At 45.5% G+C, this 16,243-nt stretch overlaps 1 protein-coding gene across 1 annotated transcript in view; it reads right to left on the bottom strand.

The window, feature by feature from the left end:
- FSTL1 (follistatin like 1) overlaps window positions 1–13,912 on the bottom strand; it is a 52,864-nt gene extending 38,952 nt beyond the window's left edge. The window contains exons 1-2 of the mRNA XM_059391868.1: window positions 13,771–13,912; window positions 13,557–13,613 (exon numbers count right to left, since the gene is read on the bottom strand). Coding sequence (XP_059247851.1) covers window positions 13,557–13,613; window positions 13,771–13,773 — 60 coding nt within the window. The 5' untranslated portion in view covers window positions 13,774–13,912. The remainder of the gene's footprint in view (window positions 1–13,556; window positions 13,614–13,770) is intronic.
- Window positions 13,913–16,243: the final 2,331 nt, after the last annotated feature.

Below are 16,243 nucleotides of genomic sequence, written 5' to 3'. Positions count from 1 at the left end.
TAATCAACTGTAGCATCATAATGATAGCATATAGGGAAGACCTGTGGATAAGGCCGCCCTTGGAGAAGTGAAGCTAAGCATTCTGAGCATTTGTGAATCTGCCTGCATTCCAAAGCAGGCTTTTGTGAGCTGAGTGGGCTACCTCAGAAACCCTACCTGGGTTCTCCTGATAAGGACCCCGGCCATGAAGGGAACTCAGGCATGTCTGAGTCTGTGCTCCGTTCAATAGATTTAGCTGCTCTAAGAGAAACTCTGCACATTTATCAATTTCTTACTAAGCTTTAGATGAGCCAGGTATCCCCGTGAGAGTCACCAGAAATTTTTCTGTTGCTGAGTTCCTTATGTATTTTATTTTCCTCTCTTGCAAATATGCCACAAACTTGGGTCCCTCTCCATAGCTGAAAATAGTTAGCCTAACACTAACAGAAGTTAGCAGGACTTGCTAGCTATGGGATTTGACTGGAAAAACAGTATGTACTTCTAATTTTCAAAATGAGGTAGGACATGAATGAATGAACAAATGAATACCATACATTGATTACGTAATGTTCATTAACAAGCCAACTTCCCGCGCACAAAAATAATCCCTCCTCATCACTGTTTTCTATGTGCCTTGGTTTAGGAAGGAATCAGGACAGTATAATGGAGGTCACATACTAAACTAAATTAGAAGGGTCACATTAAGGGAAATTTAATAACATACATGCTTCTCTTCATAAGTTCCAATAGGAATTTGGGGTTCTTTTTGTGGTGGAAGTATATAGAGCTACAGGTTGACAGTCCTATTCTCTGAGTAGTGAAATCGAATTCAATTAAGTAATATCAGTTAAGTCAATTAAGTAGTGAAATTTATGTGTATGTCTGTATATACAGTCTATTCTAGGGCACAGCCAATTTTAACTCAATTCTGACACTGTACAAGTAGATTTATTAGGAAAGCCACAGGCAACATTGGGCTGTGTCCCCACACAGGACTGATAATATAGCATACTGGGGTCATCCAGCAGGGTTTAGGATTTGGAGTGCAGTTAAGTCATCAAGTCTTTCAGTAGGACTAAAACATCTGTGTTGGCCTCTGTTTCCTTACTGAGTTCACCCTCACAGGTCACTTGATTTACCTGGTGAAGTCAACACCAAAGAGGTCAAGGTCAAGGCCTCAGCTGTTAATAGCCTTGAACTGATTTGGAGAAGGGCCTGGGGACCAGGGCATCAACTTCATCAATACCTAGTCAGGAAACCTAGGACCTTGGTCATGGCCAGGTGGCATGGTGAGAAGGCAAGATGCATTCCAGAAAAACAAAACTGGGGTCCACACAGCAATTCCAGACAACTATTTTTGTAAGCCATTTCAATACTGCACCATTAGCTTTAAAAGAACATTTACAAAGATCAGAGGAAAGTAGTTTTTTTTTTTTTTAAAATAAGCTCAATAGAAGCTCAAGTTGCACACTTTAGAACTCTGAATTGTTTTCCTTTTTTGAAAAAATTATTTGCTCAACCCCAAGCAGACCCAGCATCCTTCATTTCTTTCCCAGTGATGTTGAGCATCTGGTTTCTGAAGTGGAAAATCAAGTGATTCCTCTCTATAGGGCAACCAGCATTTGGGATTCTCAGGCACGCAGACTGTTCAAGGGCCTCATGCTGTACTATTCACAGGGCACTCGGCACACGCGGGAGGAACCAAGAGACACAAAAGGCCTACTGCTTTTAGTTGCTCTTTTCTTCCCATTCCTGGCCAGCTTCTCTTTTCAAACTGCTCCCCCTTGGGTCATCCCCTAAGATAGGAGCTAATCAATATCTTAATTTCATTAAGAATATTTTGACAATCCAACCTAACTGTCTGCCTCCTCTCCTATGGATAGGATTTGTCGGCCGGGTTCTAGAGCTCCCCTGCTCCAACTCCAGTATTTTGCAGATGAGGAGCCTGGTGACTTACCCAAGGTCATACGACCAGCGGAAGGCACAAGGCTTCTGACCCGGGTGCCACGGTCTGACGTGAGTCATTCACTCCAGTCCATCTCTGGCCAATAAGAGGAGGCTTGTCTGAAGCTGGCTCACATCAGGAATCTCTGGGAGCTCAGCTACAGATTTGGCCAGCACTGCTGGCATTTCCGTGACTCCCACCGTCTCAAGACAGCTGAAACCTGACAGTCTCATAAATTCACTAACCTGCTTCTTATGCATGCAGCTCAGGCCAGTAAGCCCCCTCTCCCCCTGAGACAGTGTGAGACAGACTAAGAAAACTGGGAAAGTGAGAGAGGAGAGGCAACACAAGTCAGAGTTACAGAACTGTGCAGATCGTGCTAGAAAGGCATGGTGCCAAGCAGACACTGTCTAGACTTTAACCGGCCCCTCCAGAGGGGGCTACGGGAGGTGGGGGAGCGGGGCCAGAAATCCTGCTTTCTTTTTGTTCAGCTAATGCAAACACATGACACAGCCTCTGACATGCTCCGGGCTGGGAGTTCACTCAATCTAAGACATTTCTTCCTGGGGGCTGGAATTCAGCTGTGGGCTGAAGGAAGTTGTGCTAATCCAGCAATCAGAGAGAAGCTGGGAATGCTTTTCCTAGTTCCTGTGGAATCATAGTTCCCCAAACTAGATGGAATTGAGCAGCAGCCCAAAGGAGCACATTTGTGGGTACAAAAGAACAGGTCATGGTCCCAGGGTCCTGGGATCGAGCCCCACATCGGGCTCTCTGCTTAGCGGGGAGCTCAGCCTGCTTCCTCCTCTCTCTCTCTCTGCCTGCTTCTCTGCCTACTTGTGATCTCTCTCTCTGTCAAATAAATAAAATCTTTAAAAAAAAAATTCTCATTTGTATCATCTTAGCCAAATCCATGAGGAAACCCCACAAAGATATAGAACTGGCTTTTAATGGAGGCCTGTTACAAAAATTTTATGACTACTGATAACAATTTATAAAATGTACAGATGGAGAAATGGCCACCATGGTCCAATAAGCCTCGCACATCTGAGAGAAAATGCTGGGTTTGGAGAGTCTGAGTATCGGTTAGAAAGAAAATACCCCCTCCTCTGGGCATAAAGACAAGCTCTATGCCAGGGCACAGAGAGTGCAGGATGGAGTCACCCCATTCTCCTTGGCCAGTTGCACTGGCTCCAAACGACCATACCCACAGCAGCTCAGCTGGAGCTTTGGAGTGGTCTTCAAATTGGTCTGACTCAATGTGGAACACTGGTGAATGCATCTGAAGCACAAATACACTGTCTTAAAACATCCCTTAAACCACTGAAAACAATGCAGCAGGTGCCCTAACGTTAAAGAAGCCACTGAACCTGAACCAGGTGGAGGTCATACCCTGCCTATGTGGTCCACAGAAATTTGGATCCAGACACTTACGAACAAAACACAAGGAGGCCAGTGGGGCACCCGGATGGCTCAGTGGGTTAAAGCCCCTGCCTTCAGCTCAGGTTATGATCTCAGGGTCCTGGGATCGAGCCCTGCATCGGGCTCTCTGCTCAGTGGGGAGCCTGCTTCCTCCTCTCTCTGCCTGCCTTTCTGCCTACTTGTGATCTCTGTCAAATAAATAAAATCTTTTTAAAAAATTTAAAAACACGAGGAGGCCTGTACAGGTTTTTGGTCTGGGGTTTTGTTGGTTGGTTTTTATCATGTCCATGTGACCTGGCAAAAAATGTTTTTCATTTGTTTTCAGAGTCCCTTTCAAAATTAAGACATGATGGGCCTAGCACAGAGGGCAACTGCTTCAAGAGCTGAAGTGTGAATTTATATCCTAGCTTTACTCTTTACTAGGTGGCTGATTGTGAGTAACTAACTGAATTCTCTGAGCTACGGTTTCTTCATTGATGAAGTAATGAAGATTATAATATCTTCTTATCAGGTTGTGAGAATTAAATAAGACAAGGCTCTTTCCCTCTTCTCCTGCAGTTGTCTGGCTAACTACCACTCATCTTTGGCGGTGCAGCTTTGGGAGACCTTTTGGAAGCCTTCCCAGATCCCCCGGTAATGGGGTAGATTCTCAGGCCCATCCTGGTACTTCCCACACTGGGTCACTCTGAGCCTCTGTCCCTGTCTGTCTTCCCCACTGGACGGCAGGCTCCTGAGGAACACGGTCTACATCTTAGTGACCAGCACTACCTTAGTGTCTGACAGAGAACAGGGTTGTGGTACTTTTTACTTTTTTCCTTGAGTTAACTCTGTACCTTTGTGAAATTTTACTTTGTCCTGGAGGGGTGAAGCAAAACACTGCAGGAACACTTTGCGTAGGTTTGTCTCTGAATAAAACGTGAACCTGGTGGTCGGTGTATGTTTTGGCAGCTCCCAAGGCAGCCTGAACCCTCCAGGATGACCTCTCCATAACGGTGTTGGAGGAAAACGAGAAAGAAGAGGAAAGACAAGGAGGTAGAAGGGAGAGATGAAGAGGAAAGAGCAACACGGGCAGCAATAAAGACCCAGCTCCAGGTCCTGGGATCAGTGACCACGTGGGGCTGCAGTCAGGGCTCGCTGCCAGACACAGCAGTGCCCAGACAGAGGACTTAAGGTTTGTGTGCAAAACACCTAGAGCGTTGCCTTGGTTCCCAAAGGGACAAATCGCAGCCTGTTCCAGGAATACTCCCCTACCCTGTCTTTGAGAGTAGGTATTTATGTTTCGAGCAATGAAACCTAAAGGGTTCTAGTCCTTTGCCTGATCATAGTTTCCAAACCCCAAATTTAGAATTCGTGTCCCACTAACAGGTGTGCTATAGGGATGACAGCAAGAAAATATGAAAATGACCATCCCACAAAAAATCCAATCTATTGGAGGCCATCTCCATATGTAAGAAGGAGGGGCCCAGGGGAGAGAAAAACTGAATGTGGAAAAACTCCAGGAGCTTTAGTCTCTCTTTGCTTCTTCTCCCTCTTCTTCCTTTTCTGCTATTCTCCCTCATTCACTGCCTTTAGGGAGAACCTCTGCTGGTTGGCACAGCCCACTGCCTGTGCACAGGAGGTGCTCAATGAGCACCTAATTCTTTTCCTGCAGGATAGGAAATACTATCTAGAAGTCTGAAAGCAAGATTGGCTCAGTAGAAGCAAGGGCTCTGATACAAATTCTGGGCATCAAATCATCCACTGAAATAAATATCCTACTTGTCGTTTATTGTCATTTCAAAAACAGGTGATCCTTAATCTCTGGAGAGAGTAAAAGAGGCAAGGAGAGTTTTCTGCAAGCCATGGGCGTGTACACCCTCACCCACTCCCACACCCCAAGAGTTCTGGAGCTCTTCCAATAAATAGACACCACAAGAACGATACTAGTAGCTAATACCACATTCTATGGGCTGAGCCACTCTTCTAACTGCTTTACATGTAAGAGCTTTTTTGATGCTCACAACTAGCCTATGGAGCAAAAACTCTCTAGTAAAACCCATTTTATAGATGAGGATACAGGTGGAGAGAGGTTAAGTAACTCCCCCAAGGTCATAGGGCCAGTACTGAATTGAGGTAATCCAGCTTCAAGGGCCTAGCACTGAACAATTATGCTGTCCTTCCTCTCAAAGATAAATCAGAAATGAAATACAGTGACCTTGAACCAGCACACAGGTTGTACAAATACAGACCATGCCTAGTGGATGTTCATACATAAATTGAGAATTCTCTTACTGAAATCGTTACAGAGTCAAAAACAGCCTTTGTCAGTGCATTGTAGGAGCTGGTAACAGGCACTTATCTCTTGCAGGTGTTGACTATGTTCCATGAGTAGAGGAAACCTTATCCATTATCTAACTGGAGATATGCAGAGATGGCCATTATCCCCATTTTACAGATAAGCAAAGTGAGCTCATGGAGGTTAAGTAACTTATACAAGGTCTCACAGCCAGACAAGGGCAGCATTCAAACCAGCCCATTACCCAGAGCCCTTGCTATTAACTGAAGCTGCAAGTCAGATATTAGGTGGCTTAAGAAAGGGGCAGAGCAGGACTTCAAAGTCAAGGACTCTCCTTATTTTATAACATCCTTCTTAGTGATAAGAAGGAGCTGTAGCAGGCTCCGTGTAAAAGATAAAAGTTGGCAACACCCAGATACGCAAACAAGAGAAGAGGATGAAGAAAGGGACTCCGTGGAAGGCTTGAGGGATGTGAATGTAAGAGAAAAGATGAGCACGTGGAATAGACACAATTTCCACACAGAAAGCTGCCGCCTACTGGACAGGTTGGTCACGTAGTCCACGTGGACAGGCAGCAAATGGCCCCAGTGACTCAAACAGGGCCTCCCAAGTTCTGAGAAGGCATCCTTCTCAGAAGGATACAACAGGATTTTCTGATTTTCTCAGAAAATCCTGCTGCATTTCAGCGTTTCTGGACCAGCAGCCAGAGTTGAAGAAGGGGGTGGTACTTTCTGAGAAAGCCATAAATCTGGCCCCCTAAATTTGGCCAGATCCAATTGAGCTGCACAGGAGCTATGGTAATAGCAACTCCTTCAGAACAGGGATCTACCCGGTACTGCCTTGTAGTTCCACACTCTTCTCAGTAGCAGCATATGGGCAAAGGGACTGGCATAATGCCTGGCATGTCCATAGATCAATAAATTACATTCATTTACTATTACTGCATGACAGAGTCAAAGACTGAGGAGGAAAAGACAAATTTTGCCTCAGACACAAAAATTTTAAGTCTTGAACAAGATAAAAAGTAACGACAAAGAGGTAGTTTCCTTCTATCAATTGAAGCCAATATCCCATGACACACACACACATGTATAAATCCGGGCCTGTAACATGCCATGGCTTTTGCCATGTGTCACATGACTTGTTTTGGCACCAGTTAAGCTGGTCAAAAATAGTGTCCGGGATTATTCAGGGAACATTTTAAGGGTCATAAATTCAGACTTAATTCTGGGAATAGCTTCTTGGTGATGGTTTCCAAATGAGCACATAAAAAGTCTGTGAAGAGATTTCATGGAACTCCTCCAACCACAGCAGAAAATGCAGATTTATAGGGTATATTTTGTACTCCAACTACCCAAAGAGCTTTCTATTAGCAAGTTATTGCCAGATGGCTGCTAATGCAGGAGCTGTTATCTATGACAGCAGCAGCTCGTAGAGCCTTAGCAAGAACAACTGTTTACTCCATCAGAACAGCCAAGAAAATTCTCATTATCATATTCTTGTTGATGGCCAGCATTAGAGGGTTTGGCTCCCTTCAAGGTGTTTGAATTTGTCTTAAGAAGTCAAAAGCTTGGGAAGGAATAAAGTGCCCCCCCTTTTCTTTTTTTGACATTTTCATCTATTCGTTACCCTAGTCACACCATCTATTACCCCATGTTTTCTTTGTTTCACATAGTCCTGACCTCTGCCTTCTAATCACCTTAATTTTGCTTAAAGATATACCAGGGTCTGTCAGATTGGATTGATGTTTCTAGAAGGAATGGCAAGTATCTTTTATATCACACACAGAATAACTAATTGCTAGTGGCTACCCAGAACCTCGCTGAGGATTTTCAAAGCTTCTCCAGACTCAGGAGGACAGTATTCTATGACTGATTAGCAATGTCTGTCATGGGTTAGGGAGAGGGTAGTTGTGACATGCATGCCATCTTCGTACCATCACTGTAGGCCATTTATCTCACAGTGTTGTGAGATACTTAATTTTATTGCCTACAGTGTCTAGTAGGCTCACCACATACCCCTGTTGATTGACAATTTCTCTGAAAGGAGTGATAAAGGGCTGATTTATCTTTAGGTAGTAGAATCATGGTAATTTCATTCTTTCTTCTAGTCTTTTCTATATTCTCTAAGCTTTTCAGGAGCATATTACATTTTCATATTTTATCAGAAAATAGCTCATTTTTAAAATTTAAATAGAATAGCATATATTAGGAGGGTAAATTCCTCCTGAAAAAGAGGGGTCACAAGAATACTCAAGATGAATTTTAAAGCACTTTGCTATACTTCTCTATAAATCTGTATGCAGTTGTGAGGATAATGCAGAGTGGCAAGTGTTCTGCTTTTTAATTTAAATTGTAATCATTTGCCAGAGCCTTATAAATTTTTGTAAACACAACTTTTAGTGGCACGTATTGTTGTTAACCCTTAACTCTTCTCCTATTGTTGGATATGCAGTAGATTTTAAGTTTTCTGCCATCATAAATAATGTAATGGACACCTTATGTAGTTCCTCTGAAAGTAATAATGGCCAGGGCAAAGTGGTCAAAAAGAATTATTTTAGTTTCCTTCCTTGATTTAGTTTCTCAGTGTAGATTATATTGAGCCTCGGAATTTCCAGCTGCAAAATAGCCAAGTCAGCTCCCCCAAAGCTGATCCAAAGTCTGCTAAAATGGATTCATGTCAATAAAGACTGTATTTAACTGTGTTTGCTCTACGCCTGTGTAGTTAACAAGAAAATAAATTTTCTAGTATAAACACTGTTAACTACAAGCTAAAATGCTTACAATAATATCCAAATTGCAATTATCATATGGAAAGGGTCAATTTACCTTTTCATAATTATTAAAGGTTTACTGTTAAAACATGAATTAAAAGCTTGCCAAATATTACTAGGGCCAAACATGAAGAGCCTGGACTAATTAAATGATGAGTGATAAAATGTAACTGATCATATCAACCCCTCACTCTTTTCATTGTAACTGTTTCCACATACCTTGAGTTCACAGCCTGCTTTCTGCACCTATTCCCTCACTCTTGATTGGGTGGTGGCTACTTGGATGTATCTATCTGTAAAATTCATCAAGCTGTACCTTAAGGGTTTGTGCATTATACTAACGTTAAACAAACAAATAAAAAACCACAAAACTTTAAAAACCAGGGAAGCCCTACATTAATGTAAAATAAAAGAGCAATAATTACAATTATAAAGACACTTGTTCATCTTGTAGGTATAACAATATTATAGCTGCCACAGTTTTAAGTACCTGGCCCATCTTTAGACTGAAAGCAACCTGAGGGCAGAGACCATGTCTACACTTCAGGCATGACTCTGCCCTGTGTGCAGGGCGTGCTCAGCCCGTTGCAGTACTGCCTGATGGGCTCTGTGAAGAGAAGGTCTGTGCTGGTAATGACTCGCTCCCACAGAAAGCACCCCACGCCAAAGTCACAGGCACCAGAAGACAGCAACTTTAGAGAAAATTATGCAGTGACTTGCGTGACATTAACCACCTGGCTTACAAAATTAATCCATCTAAGTATAAGGTTTTTTTCAGTCCTATAATATCTGGTGTCATTACATTCATTCTGTTTATGGCTACTAGGAATTTTATCTTGATGTCCAGTTATTTGAAGAGGAGTAGGAAAATGACACTGACATTTTCAATTCATTGTGTGTGACCACTGGTATTTACAGTTCATCGTTTTCTCTGTTTTCCTAGAAACACATCTTTCTGACCCACTGACTTTGAAGACTTTATTTTCTTCTCCTGGACATTACATCAATCGCAGCCTCATGTCCACTGATTGCCACCTCACCGCTCCTTCCCAACTAGCTCCTTTGAGGTTGGGAACTGACTCCTGCTTTCCATCACTCAATCCAGAGGCTTGCATGGGAACTTTAACATGTCCTTTTTCTAAAGACAGCTTCAGTGGCCAGGCCTCAGTGTGCAGGGTGCTTGCCCTTCCGTTCTGGTTATTCAGCAGAAGCCCTGCTATGTTTTAACATTCTGATTTCCAATAATGGTCTTTAGAATCACAGCAAGTAGTTTATTTGTGAATGGATAAACAAGATATTATTTTAGAGGTTAATGTACAAGATGAATATTAAAATCCTAGTTCTGCTGCGGCTCTAAGGAGGAGTCAGAGAAAGTGCGTCAGACTCTGGACCTCCATGAATCCACCATTAGAATAATTCTGAAGGATATAGAGAAGATCCCACATCAGCCAATAAAACCCCACTAGTGATTGATTAACTTGTACGTTGATAATGGGCTATAAATGAGAAATCTGGCTTCAACAGGACAAGGACCTAATAATCCTTTGTCTGGGTAATTATTATTGTTACTATTATCTGAAGTGATGCACTCACAGTTCATGGGTCAAGTTATGCCTTAATGTAGTGAGTGCTCTGATTGGTGCATCACTCCCTTGCACATGTGACTTATCATGGTGATTTTAGAGACCTGGGATGCTGGCAATCAGAGCATTAGCAGACACAGCCGCTGAGGGAGAGCGGAAGTGTGCTTGGGTGCTTGCCAAGGCTGTCTTTCAGAAGCAGGCAGCTGGGCCACAGGGTCCCTTCCAGCCTGCCATGTTAGAGTGGACTTGGATCCACCCACTGAGGCCCAAGGGCACATGTTTTCATGCCTGGACTGTCCAACTTTCCTAGCCTCTGTCCACACCTCTCACTTAACTGCAGTAATTCTCTGTGGGAGGGGAATGGGTGAAGAATGAGCAAGCCCACATACCCCCCTCCCAACAGAATCTAGAAAAGGGGTAGCCTTGTCACTGTTAGTTGAAGCATTCCCTCAAGCTGCTGCCAACCCCCCCCCATTTCCTCACCCATATAGATGCTAACATATACTCTTCAGCAGACCTGTGCTACCCTCGCCAATATCCCCTCTCAAGCATAGACTGCAAAGAGTGAGCTCAGGTGGAGGGAGCAGAATGTGGGGAAGCTGCCAGAAGGCATACATTGGTGATAAAAGAGTATTAAGAAAGGAGAAAGTAAAAGAGAGGAAGCAATCAAAAAAGCAAGTAGTACCAAGTGAGTAAGAGACTATAGAAAACATTTGAAATAGAACACTTCCCTTAATGAGATTTGTTAATAGTTTCCCAAATCTAACCAAACAGGATTTACAGACTGGCATTAATAATGACAACCCCCTTTTCCCAAGCCTGGGACACCTCTGATTCTGAAGTCTTGGCTCCTTCCAACAGCAACATGATTTGTCAAGGAATCACATATATTAAGTACTCGCACTTGTATTAAACCAAAAAGCACCAAGAAAACTAAGTTGATTTTTAAAATTTTGTTTTTTGAAAAAATTCAACAGTATTTGTATACCTTTAGCCCTAAGGTCTACTAACAGGGATTCATGTCAATAAAGGTTGTAAATATCATTATTTGGCTTTATTTGCTGTATGTTCTTATAGCTGGTAAGGAAAAAAGTTCTATCCCAAGCACAATTATAAAAGACTTAAAATAATATACAAATTGCTAACATGGATTAAAAACTTGCCACATGTTACTCAGGCCAGACATCAAGAGACTGGATTGATTAAAAGTTCACTTGGGGCACCTAGGTGGCTCAGTCAGTTAAGTGTCCAACTCTTGGTTTCAGTTCAGGTCATGATATCGTGATGGTGGGATCGAGCCCCACGTCAGGCTCTGTACTCGGCATAGGGTCTACTTCAGATTCTCTCTCCCTCTCCCTTCTGCTTACTCTCCCCACCCTCTCGAATAAATACATAAAATCTTAAAAAAAAAAAAAAAGGATAATCCTTAATAATCTGGAGGTATGAAATGTAACCAGGATCATACCTACTCCTCCTTACTCCTCAGGTACTCTGAGTTCGTGTCTACTTTCTGCACCAACTCTCTCAGTTTTCATGCCTTGGCTCCTTGATTTTGTCTGGGAATTTGGTGGGAGAACTCTCTGGTTTTCCACCCAAAGCAGGAAATTGCTGCTGGGGGAGTTTCCTATGAGAACAAAACTTTTCCCTGCAATGCTAGTCAATGCTAGTTGGTGCGGGGGGTGGGGGAGGTGGGGGGGGGTGGGGTGGGGGAATAGTGCAGCCTGCCTAGAATAGATACTGGACCTTGTATTATAGGGCCTTCAGCTTTCAGTCTTCTGGTGCAGGAACCAACAGCTTCCTCGTACCTCACATCTGCATTACAGTTCACTGAGTGATTTCACACACTAGCTGGCAATTCCTAAGCCTCCCGTAAAACCAACCAGGGATTCACCTCATCCATCATTGGACTGCAGCTGCCTTTTGAGGGCCATAGCAGGGATGGAAGGGTGTTCCCTAGCCAGGGCCAAATCAGCCAGTGAAGAGCAATCCTCCCTCAAATTCAAACCCTGGAAAACAAAATGCATGAGAAGCAGATCTGGAGTTCAAGATGGGCCCCAAACACTGAGGGAGCTGGATTCAGATCCTTCTTCAGAACTAATTAGCTGTGTGACCCTGGGCACATTATCTAATCTCCTAAAAGTGTTTCCTCTTCTGTAAAATGGGGATAAAAAAATTGACCTCATAAGGTTGGTGAAGATTTAAAAGAAAAGACACATGCAGTCCAATGCCCCAAATGTGAACACCTTCTGTGGGGTAGTGGTTAAGAACCAGGGGTATGATGCCAGACTGTTGGGGTTCAGATCCCTATCCCTACCATGTAACATCTTAGGGCACTGGATAAAATACATAACCTCTGACTCAGTTTCCCCATCATTAAAATGGGGTTTCATTACAACACAAAGTAGATATCCAGTAAATATTAGCTATTTTTAAAATTTCATTGTGAGTTTGTGTTTCCAGTGCAACCAATAACACAGTAATGAATTAAGTGAGAGTTTATGGATGAATTAAGTGAGAGTAATATATGCTTTTTTTTTTTTTTAAACTCATGAAGACCTTGCATGCTTTTGTGATTTTTTTTGCTGGGCAGAGTCAATCTGTGATGCAAAGGGTGGGGCTAAACTGTAACTCGAAGAAAAAATTCAAAGAGGGGGAATAACCACCCACCAGGGAGCTATTTCTTTTGTAATGTACATTCCATTTCTTCTCCCTCATGCTTTTTAATTCCTTCCACATTTCCTGCCATAATTATCAAATGTTTGGTTTCTGACCTCACTCTTCTGGAGACTAGAGCCCAGGGAATTTGGAATTGTTTATTTTCTGTCCATAAACCTTTGAGTTAATGGAGGGGCTTGTGAGTGAAGGGTTTGTTGGTTTGTTTGTAGTATCTCAGGAAGGTCACTGGAGTTGAAAGGAAAACATTACCAAAAAAGCGCTGAAATACTTTGGAAACGTGGAGCCCCCAAAGAGCAGAGCAACGGATCTCTTACACTTGCGCAACGCTGGATTACGGGAAAATTGAGCTTTTAAAAGACTGTTATATGGCCCTGATATTAACACAAAATCCGAGGGCACTTTACAAAGTAAATAAATAAATAAATAAATAAATAAATAAAGGGCTGCGAATCACAATCTTACTTTATAAAAAAAGAAAAAAGCATTCCGCCCTAAAGAAGAATCTCTCCCCTCCCCTTTCCCCGAGGAGTTAGGAAAAAGCCCCCAACTATTTTTAATTTCCTCTTAACTAAAGGAAAGAACTCAAAGTCGCCTTTTTGAACTCAAGGGCGGCTCTCGTCACCGCCTCCGTCCCAATCCGCCCAGCTCGTCCTCTTTCCCCCTCCTCACTCTCCCTCCATATTAGCCGCGTTGGGGCTCCCGCTTATGGCCCAAACTACTTTTCCTGATCTGGAGGTTTAAGTTTCGCAAGTAGCATTTCTGCTCGGAGCGCCCCCTCGCCCCACGCATGGAAACTCCCAGTCCCACCCCGGGAGAACATCCCCAGGACGCACTCCCCGCCCGTCCGGCGCGCACACCCAAGTGGCTCCGGAGCCCGAGTTCGGACCTCCTCGGCCGCTCACCTACCTCGGCGTGGACCCAGGCGACCGCCACCAGCGCGAGCGCGAGCCAGCGTGTCCACATCTGCGGAAGAGAGAAGAACGAGACTGAAGGCGCCGGGCCCCGCGCCCACCCGGGAAACTTCGCGGGGTCCCGCGGACTCGCCCCCTCCGCCCGGTCACCCTCGTCCGCGCGAAGGGGGTTGGACCACCGCGCCCCGCGCCGCGCGTCCAGCTCTCACCATGGTCCGGTCCCGGTCTTCTGAGGGCGCGGGGCAGGGCGGCCGCAGCGAGCTCTGAGGGAAGGTGGGAGCTCCGCCGCTCGGCAGCCTCCGAGGAAATCCGACCTGCGCTCACCGCCCCTTAAGACCCCTCCTTCCCCGACTGCCTGGCCCCCAGCTCCTCCCCATTCTCCTCCCCTTCTGCAGCAGCGGCCCCCGCGGCTCGCGGCTCCGCTTGGTCCTCCCCGCCCCTCGCTCTGGGGAGCCCGCGTGCGTCCTGGCTCCGACCGAACAAACCCCTCTCTCCTCAGGCCGCGGGGACCTGGGGGCAGAGGCAGAGACGGGGTATCCGGGGGGCGCTGCAACAAAGGCGAAGAGGGATGGGGGGCCGAAACCCCACCCCCGGGAGGGCCCTCTGGCTTGCTGCAGCTCTGGCGGGCCGTGGGCGCGGGCTGCGGCGATGGCCAGGTGGGCGGTGCTGCAGGGGGCTCCCGGCCGGGTCTGGGGCGGCAGTGTGCAGGAAAGGGATCCTTGCGGCCTGGGGAGCCGGAGCCGCCCCCCACGACTGATGGAAAGAGGTGCAGAGGGACCCCCTCACAGCCCAGGGACCAGGGCGTCACGGCAGACAGAGTGTGAGGAAGTGGGTGCAGAGGCCGGGAGACCAGCCAGCCAGGGGAAGGCTGCTTTGGGTTCAACCGTCAGTTTCCTTGGGGGAGAGCTGGGAGCCGGCCCCCTCTGCTAAAAAGATATGGACTCCAGCGTTTGCCAGCAACCTCATCCCGTCCTTTCCTCTGGTCCAAGAGTGGTGACCCCCTTCTTTCTTCTGTCTGCCCCCCATTACCTGTGCCCTTACTCCCACCCCCGTCATCCCAGGTCCCCTCCCTATTCTTGCTTCCCATCTCCACCAACTTCTTCCCAGGATCCTACGCTGCCTCTTTGAAGATGTTAACTCCCCAAACTCCTGGCTGCGGCGTCTTTCCCACTTTGTGCCTCGTGTCCCTGGTACCGAAACAAATCCCCTTGACACCTGACAGATTTATCATGCCCGAGGCTGAGCTCCCCCTTCTCATCAGCTCCCGGGCCTGCTCACCTACTTCTTTCCAAGGAGTGGAGCGCCATCAAAACGTTTCCCCATTCCCTAGACCCTGGTTTCAACGCGTGCTGGCAGGTTTCCCTTCGAGATCTCACGTGCATCTCTTCACGGCCATTCACATTTCCACTTCCCTGGGCCAGACCTTTATCCTCCCTCGTTCGGGAATTCTGGAAACCACCTCTGGTTGCTTTTTGGCTCCAGACTCTCCTCCCCTAGTCTCCACTACAACCCATTGCGGTGTTTTCACTACCTAATTTCAACTGTACTCCTCAGGCTCTTCCTCTCCTCAGAAACTTTTAGCACTCTTCTTCCACACATCGCATTCACTCTCCCCCTTTCCTGAAAGGCTCCCATCACCCGGGCCAACCTATTTATGTAACTGTACTTCAGCTACTTAATACAGTCCCTTTGCTCAAATCAGGCCGGTATTGTCACCCACCTCTGAACTTTTCATATGCATCGGTTTCTTGATTGCTTACTGTTGTGATTTAGGGGGTTTCAGATAGCACCCATGTTCCCCGTGCGGGTTTGCAACTCATTGAGATAGCCATTGGAGTCAGACTCACCAAAGGGAAAATCTCAGCTTTGTCCTGGGGGCAGGCACTGGAAGGGTGACCATGGCTTGGATCTAGGAGGACAATGGATCTGCATGTACTTTGCCCCAGAATTAAATGAAATAAGACATGTTAAATGGATCTCATAGTACCTGGCAGTCCCAAGAGGGATTGGACGATTTGCTGTGTAACACTGGGAAGCTAGAACTGCCCCCCAACTTCCTCATGACTGATAGAAGCCTGGAGATGCAGAGGGACCCCTTTTGTGAAAATCTGCTCTTATAAAATTGACTGCAGTTTTGCAGTTTTTGGAAAAGCAGAAAACACATGATTTCTAGGGCAGGCGAGCTCCCCAAACTTGAGGGGTCAGAGCGACACATATTTAGTTCCTCTTTCAAGCTCACCAGTCAGAAACTCATTCTACTCCCTTGATATGGAAAAAAGAGAGGTAGGGAATAGAAGTCCTCCCAGCCCTCTGCTCCCGTCTCTGTGCTAGGACTGAAGGCAAATGTGATGTATAAGGTTTTGCTCCTGCCCTCTAATAACTCAAAATACTTTCTATCCCTCACACATCAACTGCACCCCCTCAGAATCTGGCATGATCTCCTTTCCTCTCTTTCTCCTTGTGTCTATTCAAAGTCAAAGTCTGTCTTTCTCTCCCCAGGACCCAAGTGAAGTTTCTTTGCTTCTCTAGCACCATTTCTGACAATAACTTGGCCGTAGTGGACATGAGGTTTAAAGTCTAACAAACCTGGCTTTCAATGTGGTCACTACCACTTACTAGCTGTGTAACCTTCATCAAATTACTTACACTCTCTGAACCTAGGTTTCTGCATCTGACAGATAG

This window comes from Mustela nigripes, chromosome 2, assembly GCF_022355385.1.
Source record: "Mustela nigripes isolate SB6536 chromosome 2, MUSNIG.SB6536, whole genome shotgun sequence".
Classification (NCBI taxonomy): Eukaryota; Metazoa; Chordata; class Mammalia; order Carnivora; family Mustelidae; genus Mustela; species Mustela nigripes.
Note: the sequence above shows the minus strand (reverse complement) of the source record. Positions and strands in the feature narration are given on the sequence as shown.